The sequence below is a fragment of the Coregonus lavaretus genome, assembly GCF_964263955.1.
Source record: "Coregonus lavaretus genome assembly, chromosome: 1".
Taxonomy (NCBI): Eukaryota; Metazoa; Chordata; class Actinopteri; order Salmoniformes; family Salmonidae; genus Coregonus; species Coregonus lavaretus.
In genome coordinates, this window is record NC_139988.1 from 85,856,530 (window position 1) to 85,866,433 (window position 9,904).

The 9,904-nt window shown below is 44.9% G+C and overlaps 1 protein-coding gene across 1 annotated transcript in view; it reads left to right on the top strand.

Moving 5' to 3' along the window:
- The window catches only part of LOC311134280 (calcium/calmodulin-dependent protein kinase type II subunit gamma-like), a gene marked incomplete at its 3' end in the record, with an annotated part of 33,593 nt that overhangs the window by 23,354 nt on the left and 335 nt on the right, over window positions 1-9,904 (top strand). Inside the window, exons 3-8 of the mRNA XM_084167914.1 lie at window positions 504-563; window positions 1,319-1,373; window positions 2,192-2,257; window positions 3,033-3,105; window positions 8,105-8,207; window positions 9,700-9,783. Of these exons, the coding sequence (XP_084024040.1) occupies window positions 504-563; window positions 1,319-1,373; window positions 2,192-2,257; window positions 3,033-3,105; window positions 8,105-8,207; window positions 9,700-9,783 (441 nt within the window). The remainder of the gene's footprint in view (window positions 1-503; window positions 564-1,318; window positions 1,374-2,191; window positions 2,258-3,032; window positions 3,106-8,104; window positions 8,208-9,699; window positions 9,784-9,904) is intronic.

Here is a 9,904-nt window from a genome sequence, read left to right on the forward strand (position 1 = left end):
AGTTATATAAGACTGTATGAGGTGGAAGTCAGGTGTGCATGTGTTCCAATTTCATTCTGTGTCCCCTGCTAGGCGAAAGTGCTGGCACAGCAATGTTCCACAGCTGGGGCTGAACAGTATACACAGCTTACTTAACCTACATTTGTTCACCTTGTTTTAAACCTTTCATTGGCCAGTTATAACTGATAAGGTCTCATTGGCCTGTTTATAACTGATAAGGTCTCATTAGCCTGTTATAACTGGATAAGGTCTCATTAGCCTGTTATAACTGAATAAGGTCTCATTAGCCTGTTATAACTGGATAAGGTCTCATTAGCCTGTTATAACTGGATAAGGTCTCATTAGCCTGTTATAACTAAGGTCTCATTAGCCTGTTATAACTGGATAAGGTCTCATTAGCCTGTTATAACTGAATAAGGTCTCATTAGCCTGTTATAACTGAATAAGGTCTCATTAGCCTGTTATAACAGCCTTCCTAACAGTGTTTTCTCTTCTCTCCTCAGATCACCAGAAGCTGGAACGTGAGGCTCGCATCTGCCGTCTGCTCAAACATTCAAACATAGGTCTGTCTGTCTGTCTGTCTACTTGTTTAATTTTGAAATTGAGGATCATGAAAAGTCAACAACTATTTGAGCACAACAGAACTTGAATGAATGGGACTTCAATAATGCTTATTTTCCGTTCAAATCAAAGTTGTTGTTTAAAAAACAAATGACCAGGAGGACAGAGAACGAAGGTGGGAGAGGGAGGTAGAGAAAAGATGAGGCCATACCGATGAGTCAATGACAACTTTGTACTGTCTCTTTCAGTTGCATCTCTCTACCATCTATCCCTCATTCCCTCTCCCTTCTTTCTGGATGTCTTTCTTCAGTGTCCCAGATTGCACTGCCCCTCCCTCCTCTCTTCTCACGCTCCCCCCTCATCTTTCTCTCCTTTTTATAGTTCTTTCTCATTCTGTCTCTCTTTCTCTCTCTCTCTCTCTCTCTCCTTCTCATTTGTCTGAGCTTCATATCAACTTTGGACAGAGAGAGAGAGAGAGAGAGACAGATGGAGAGGGAAGAAGAGATTATCACTCATACTGTACTTGCTGCAGGGACGACCTGCTACTTATTACACAACAAATGTACCTTTTTACATAACCTTTAACCCCTAACCTTTAACCTTCAACCCTAAACCCGTCAACACTAAACCCTTAAACAAACCATACATTAGGTCAGATCTAGAATGCCAAACTAAGTAGCCATTAACCTGGTGTATTCCACTGTTAAATCTCACAATTCCTCTTCTCCACCCTCACTCTCTTTCTTTCTTTCTGTAGTGAGACTACATGACAGTATCTCAGAGGAAGGCTTTCACTACCTTGTCTTTGACCTGTGAGTATAACACGCACACATTGACATTCCAGGCTTGTGAATGCGCCTCCATGAATGAGATTTCTTTATATATGATAACAATCTTGTCCTCCTTCCCATCCCTCTCTCTGTCCCTCCCTCCTTCTCACCTCCCCCGTCTCTCTCTCTCTCTCTCTCTCTCTCTCTCTCTCTCTCTCTCTCTCTCTCTCTCTCTCTCTCTCTCTCTCTCTCTCTCTCTCTCTCTCTCTCTCTCTCTCTCTCTCTCTCTCTCTGTCCCTCCCTCCTTCTCACCTCCCCCGTCTCTCTCTCTCTCTCTCTCTCTCTCTCTCTCTCTCTGTCCCTCCCTCCTTCTCACCTCCCCCGTCTCTCTCTCTCTCTCTCTCTCTCTCTCTCTCTCTCTCTCTCTCTCTCTCTCTCTCTCTCCCTCCTTCTCCCCTCCCCCTGTCTCTCTCTCTCTCTGTCCCTCCCTCCTTCTCCCCTCCCCCTGTCTCTCTCTCTCTGTCCCTCCCTCCTTCTCCCCTCCCCCTGTCTCTCTCTCTCTCTCTCTCTCTCTCTCCCTCCTTCTCCCCTCCCCCCGTCTCTCTCTCTGTCTCTCTCTCTCTGTCCCTCCCTCCTTCTCCCTCTCTCTCTGTCCCTCCCTCCTTCTCCCCTCCCCCTGTCTCTCTCTCTCTGTCCCTCCCTCCTTCTCCCCTCCCCCTGTCTCTCTCTCTCTGTCCCTCCCTCCTTCTCCCCTCCCCCTGTCTCTCTCTCTGTCTCTCGGCCTCCCCCCTCCCTCTCTCCCTCCCCCTGTCTCTGTGTCTCTCTCTCTGTCTCTTTCTCTCTGTCTCCCTCTCTCTCAGGGTGACAGGAGGAGAGTTGTTTGAAGACATCGTTGCTAGGGAGTACTACAGCGAGGCCGATGCCAGGTGGGCCCTCCCTACTTACTGTTACCATGGTTACGCAGCTGTGCGGCACAGCGCGGGTCAAAACCGTGGGAGAGTGGCATGATTTCGCATCTTTGCTAACTGGCCTATCCACATGGGGTACCTGGGAAGTCTCAAAAGAACATGGTTACCTATTGGTCAAATGCTCATTAGGGGGTACTTCAGGGCTACTTCAAGCATAGCAAAATGTGACAGTAACAAAACAAAGGTTGAGAACCACTATTGTAGTAAATCTGTCTCACTACTTTGACAGTCGCTTCCTATGTCAGACCTGTTGAGCTTTCAGTACAAACCATACATGTGTTTAGTGATGACTGGACAATTGTTTTTCTCCTCTTCTCTCCCTCTCCTCTCCAGTCAGTGTATTAACCAGATATTATCTCCCTCTCCTCTCCAGTCAGTGTATTAACCAGATATTCTCACCCTCTCCTCTCCAGTCAGTGTATTAACCAGATATTCTCTCCCTCTCCTCTCCAGTCAGTGTATTAACCAGATATTCTCTCCCTCTCCTCTCCAGTCAGTGTATTAACCAGATATTCTCACCCTCTCCTCTCCAGTCAGTGTATTAACCAGATATTCTCTCCCTCTCCTCTCCAGTCAGTGTATTAACCAGATATTCTCACCCTCTCCTCTCCAGTCATTGTATTAACCAGATATTCTCTCCCTCTCCTCTCCAGTCAGTTTATTAACCAGATATTCTCACCCTCTCCTCTCCAGTCAGTGTATTAACCAGATATTCTCTCCCTCTCCTCTCCAGTCAGTGTATTAACCAGATCTTGGAGAGTGTTCAACATATCCACCAGCATGACATCGTCCACAGGGACCTCAAGGTGAGTGGTGTGTGTGTGTGGCCGCCTGTTGCTATGACTACCACACACACCTCTGCTCGTGGCCATGGCAACGCACTGCTCTCGTCGCTCCATCCCTCCCACTATCCGTTGTTTCTCTTGTCCCCTCCCCCTCACACTGTCTCTGTTTCCCCCTCTCTAGCCCTCGTCTTTTCTCACTGCCTCACTTTCTCCTTTTTCACCCTGTCACTCTCCCTCCTTCCATCTCCTCCCTCTCTGCACAGTCAGTTGATCACATGTCTGTCCTTGACCAGAGCTGTGTGCGTCATCTGCACGTGAGCAGGGAGGGGACAACCTTATGGTCTACTCTCCCCAATGGCAAGGAAACAAGAAGGACTCCTAGTCACTGACCACACACACACACGTGTATACACACACAAACACATACACACACACACACAGTCCTGACTCCAAAGTAAAGGTGTCCGAGACAAGGGAAGGAGAGATGAACCCTGGGGTTACCATGACAACCCCAGTGACATCACAGTAGCCTGGCTCAGCTGTGATGTCATCACAGCAGCCTAACACCTCACAGCTGATTGGCTGGGATATATATATTTTTTTTAATGATTCTTATCAGATGGGTCTTCCAACGAAACACCATGAAGACACATCACTGAATCTGACTTTGTTTATGTGACTCTGACTAGATAGGACACAGAAGTGAATCGCTTTGACAGAGTCTGAAAGGCAAACATTGTATGTATCTGGTAGGGATGAGGCTTTTAAATAATTTCACTATTCGAATAGTATCATTTATTTTTGCCGGATATCCAGAATGCATGTTTTTTTAGTTTTTTACTGAATTTTTTTACCTGAGCACTACTGCGCAAGTGAGCGAGGCTGGAGCTCTATTGCTGCAGCTGCGGAAGGGGCCGTGGGTGACGGAGGGAGGGAGAGAGAGACGCAGTAGCCGACTCAGCTACAGCTAACACTTTTCTTCCTCCCATATAATAGTGCCTGTCTTGACTGGAGTAGTCTAGAGAAGCTAGCCAGATATAGCTAGCCAGGTTAATGCTGCACTTTCTCCCCAACCCTTTCAGATAAAACAGCCTACCTGTTGGTTGCTTGTTTTAGGCTCATCCTTCTCATTTCGCGAACTTTGTAATTGCATTGGTGAACTTTCACTCCACTTGCTACACATTGAGCCTCTTTGCCACTTTGATTGGCCAACATAAACAATGAGCTACACAGGTGAAGGCTACCTGATGGCTACCAGCCTTTTAATGGGGCACACGTTGTAGAAAATATATTGAAAAGTTTGTTGTTTTATTAAATTAATCATTTGAAATGTCATGGTGTATCCTTGTATGTAACAATGTTTCATGGATAATTTAATTGAGAAAAAGCCTTTTCAGTGTTAAAATAGGCTTATTATTTTGAATATTCGAATAACCATGCACATCCCTGGTGTCTGAGGATAGCTGTATTACCTCTTGTTTGCTGTCTGTCTGATTTGTTGGCCTTTTATCCTGAGTAGGCTTTCACACACACACATGCACGCATGCACACACACACACACACACACACACACGCAGTACACTTAGCATGCAGTCTGCAGTGCTGTCTAGATGACTCCGAAATGGTTTCCATGACTACAACCCTATGTCCATATATGGCCGCAGAGAGAATTGTAGGAGAGATGGAGACCCTCACACTGTCAGATGTGGACAAATCCAAAACGGATGCTTAAATGCAAAAATAGAGACTATTTTTTGGGCCGTCATGATGCCCGAAAAAGTACATTGTGCAGAAAAGTGAATAAATTAAAGGTGAAAAACAAAACGCAAACGTTTTGGTATCAAACGATCATCAGTGTTAAGATGAGGACACACGCCAGGCTTGTATTTAACGTTTTGGTATCAAACTATCATCAGTGTTAAGATGAGGACACACGCCAGGCTTGTATTTAACGTTTTGGTATCAAACTATCATCAGTGTTAAGATGAGGACACACGCCAGGCTTGTATTTAACGTATTAAACGTTTTGGTATCAAACTATCATCAGTGTTACGATGAGGACACGCCAGGCTTGTATTTAACGTATTAAACGTTTTGGTATCAAACTATCATCAGTGTTACGATGAGGACACACGCCAGGCTTGTATTTAACGTATTAAACGTTTTGGTATCAAACTATCATCAGTGTTAAGATGAGGACACACGCCAGGCTTGTATTTAACGTATTAAACGTTTTGGTATCAAACTATCATCAGTGTTAAGATGAGGACACACGCCAGGCTTGTATTTAACGTATTAAACGTTTTGGTATCAAACTATCATCAGTGTTACGATGAGGACACGCCAGGCTTGTATTTAACGTATTAAACGTTTTGGTATCAAACTATCATCAGTGTTACGATGAGGACACACGCCAGGCTTGTATTTAACGTATTCAACGTTTTGGTATCAAACTATCATCAGTGTTAAGATGAGGACACACGCCAGGCTTGTATTTAACGTATTAAACGTTTTGGTATCAAACTATCATCAGTGTTAAGATGAGGACACGCCAGGCTTGAATTTAACCTATTAAACGTTTTGGTATCAAACTATCATCAGTGTTAAGATGAGGACACACACCAGGCTTGTATTTAACGTATTAAACGTTTTGGTATCAAACTATCATCAGTGTTAAGATGAGGACACGCCAGGCTTGAATTTAACGTATTAAACGTTTTGGTATCAAACTATCATCAGTGTTAAGATGAGGACACACGCCAGGCTTGTATTTAACGTATTAAACGTTTTGGTATCAAACTATCATCAGTGTTACGATGAGGACACACGCCAGGCTTGTATTTAACGTATTAAACGTTTTGGTATCAAACTATCATCAGTGTTACGATGAGGACACACGCCAGACTTGTATTTGAAGGTTAATGACATGCGTCACATGATCCAGTGAGTAAATACATCCGATCGTGTATATATACAGTGGGGAGAACAAGTATTTGATACACTGCCGATTTTGCAGGTTTTCCTACTTACAAAGCATGTAGAGGTCTGTAATTTTTATCATAGGTACACTTCAACTGTGAGAGACGGAATCTAAAACAAAAATCCAGAAAATCACATTGTATGATTTTTAAGTAATTAATTTGCATTTTATTGCATGACATAAGTATTTGATCACCTACCAACCAGTAAGAATTCCGGCTCTCACAGACCTGTTAGTTTTTCTTTAAGAAGCCCTCCTGTTCTCCACTCATTACCTGTATTAACTGCACCTGTTTGAACTCGTTACCTGTCTAAAAGACACCTGCCACACACTCAATCAAACAGACTCCAACCTCTCCACAATGGCCAAGACCAGAGAGCTGTGTAAGGACATCAGGGATAAAATTGTAGACCTGCACAAGGCTGGGATTGGCTACAGGACAATAGGCAAGCAGCTTGGTGAGAAGGCAACAACTGTTGGCGCAATTATTAGAAAATGGAAGATGTTCAAGATGACGGTCAATCACCCTCGGTCTGGGGCTCCATGCAAGATCTCACCTCGTGGGGCATCAATGATCATGAGGAAGGTGAGGGATCAGCCCAGAAGTACACGGCAGGACCTGGTCAATGACCTGAAGAGAGCTGGGACCATAGTCTCAAAGAAAACCATTAGTAACACACTACGTCGTCATGGATTAAAATCCTGCAGCACACGCAAGGTCCCCCTGCTCAAGCCAGCGCATGTCCAGGCCCGTCTGAAGTTTGCCAATGACCATCTGGATGATCCAGAGGAGGAATGGGAGAAGGTCATGTGGTCTGATGAGACAAAAATAGAGCTTTTTGGTCTAAACTCCACTTGCCGTGTCTGGAGGAAGAAGAAGGATGAGTACAACCCCAAGAACACCATCTCAACCATGAAGCATGGATGTGGAAACATCATTCTTTGGGGATGCTTTTCTGCAAAGGGGACAGGAGGACTGCACCGTATTGAGGGGAGGATGGATGGGGCCATGTATCGTGAGATCTTGGCCAACAACCTCCTTCCCTCAAGTACACGGCAGGACCTGGTCAATGACCTGAAGAGAGCTGGGACCATAGTCTCAAAGAAAACCATTAGTAACACACGCAAGGTCCCCCTGCTCAAGCGAGCGCATGTCCAGGCCCCCAGCCTGAGCATTGAAGATGGGTCGTGGCTGGGTCTGCCAGCATGACAACGACCCGAAACACACAGCCAGGGCAACTAAGGAGTGGCTCCGTAAGAAGCATCTCAAGGTCCTGGAGTGGCCTAGCCAGTCTCCAGACCTGAACCCAATAGAAAATCTTTGGAGGGAGCTGAAAGTCCGTATTGCCCAGCGACAGCCCCGAAACCTGAAGGATCTGGAGAAGGTCTGTATGGAGGAGTGGGCCAAAATCCCTGCTGCAGTGTGTGCAAACCTGGTCAAGACCTACAGGAAACGTATGATCTCTGTAATTGCAAACAAAGGTTTCTGTACCAAATATTAAGTTCTGCTTTTCTGATGTATCAAATACTTATGTCATGCAATAAAATGCAAATTAATTACTTAAAAATCATACAATGTGATTTTCTGGATTTCTTTTTAAAATTCCGTCTCTCACAGTTGAAGTGTACCTATGATAAAAACTACAGACCTCTACATGCTTTGTAAGTAGGAAAACCTGCAAAATCGGCAGTGTATCAAATACTTGTTCTCCCCACTGTACATGCAAATGAGTAGCTAGTACAATAGAATGCGTGATTTAATTATATAAGAGAGAATTGCGCACACATCTTTGCTTCTTTCTCTTTCCCATTCCTTCATCTCTCTCTCTCTCCTTACTCCCCCCTTTTTCCCTCTCCCAACTGAATGTAAGAATCATCTTTATTGACGTGATATGCGTGTGTAAATGTTGCCATAGCAGAACGGTTTGAAGCACATACAGAGTTACACATTGACAAATGCATCTCTGTCCCGCTCCCTCTGTTTCTACTTCCCCTGTACACACTTTTCTCCCTCTCTCTGTTTCTACCCCCCCCCCCCAGCCTGAGAACCTGCTCCTAGCCAGTAAGATGAAGGGAGCAGCGGTGAAGCTGGCAGACTTTGGCCTGGCCATCGAGGTGCAGGGAGACCAACAGGCGTGGTTCGGTAAGACCACACACACATTTGGGTAACATTCATCAAACGTTTTAGGTTCCTAGGTTTTATTTATTTGCCCCAAAGAAAACAAAGTGAAAGCCAAAACGGTGTGCAGGTGAGATTGGAAGCCCCAAAAATCCACAAAAATCTATACAAGTACAAAAAAAGTTTGTTAAATCTGTTAAACAAGCACCTTTTTTTTTTTTTTTTTTTACAGTAAACAAGAAAACAACCATGTTTGATTATGTGTTAGAGCTAGGCTACATGGAGGGGACTACTGGGTAGTCTGGTTCATCAGGCTGACCCCTAGTCTACTACTGGGTAGTTTGGTTCATCAGGCTGACCCCTAGTCTACTACTGGGTAGTCTGGTTCATCAGGCTGACCCCTGACCCCTAGTCTACTATTGGGTAGTTTGGTTCATCAGGCTGACCCCTGACCCCTAGTCTATTACTGGGTAGTCTGGTTCATCAGACTGACCCCTGACCCCTAGTCTACTACTGGGTAGTCTGGTTCATCAGGCTGACCCCTGACCCCTAGTCTACTACTGGGTAGTCTGGTTCATCAGACTGACCCCTAGTCTAGTACTGGGTAGTTTGGTTCATCAGGCTGACCCCTGACCCCTAGTCTATTACTGGGTAGTCTGGTTCATCAGGCTGACCCCTAGTCTACTACTGGGTAGTTTAGTTCATCAGGCTGACCCCTGACCCCTAGTCTACTACTGGGTAGTCTGGTTCATTAGGCTGACCCCTAGTCTATTACTGGGTAGTCTGGTTCATCAGGCTGACCCCTAGTCTACAACTGGGTAGTCTGGTTCATCAGGCTGACCCCTGACCCCTAGTCTACTACTGGGTAGTCTGGTTCATCAGGCTGACCCCTGACCCCTAGTCTACTACTGGGTAGTCTGGTTCATTAGGCTGACCCCTGACCCCTAGTCTATTACTGAGTAGTTTGGTTCATCAGACTGACCCCTAGTCTACGCTTGAAGTTATTGAGGGATGATGATGTTTTGGCAATGTGAAGATAGGAATTCCAAAGTATGGAACCTCTTTATCTAACAGAGAATTGACTATGTGAGATGCGGCAGTGGGGAGGGTGAAGGTTATCGCAGTGTCATGTTGTATGCATGCATTTGGGAATTAACCTGGAAGAATCCATTGAAGGGTTTAGATGAAGGCGCATAATTGGAGTATATTAATGTTGTAGATTGACAATATATTGAGTTTCTTAAACAGACTAGTGGCTAGTCTTGCAAATGTATTTTGTGTGATGAGTAATTTGTGTATGTAGGAAGCATATGTACTGGCTCAGACAATATTACAATAAATGAGATTTGGGTATCTTAAGCTTGTAGTATAGAGTTAGGAAGCGAGCCTGATGAACCAAATCACTAATCTTTCTGATGATACCAAACAGACTTCCCCACTTTGCTGCAGACAAAGTGAATATGATCTTTCCAGGACAATGTAAGTCTAAAACCATTCTGTTTTTTCTGTCGGGCAGGTTTTGCGGGCACCCCTGGCTACCTGTCCCCTGAGGTCCTTAGGAAGGACGCTTACGGCAAGCCTGTGGACATATGGGCCTGTGGTGAGTCTTTAACCTTTAACCTCTTAACTGTAGACCACTGCACCACGGCAATCTAAATAACCATCTAGTGACTACTGGGTAATGTGTGTCACCATCCCATTCCTTAGGAGAGGCCATGGTG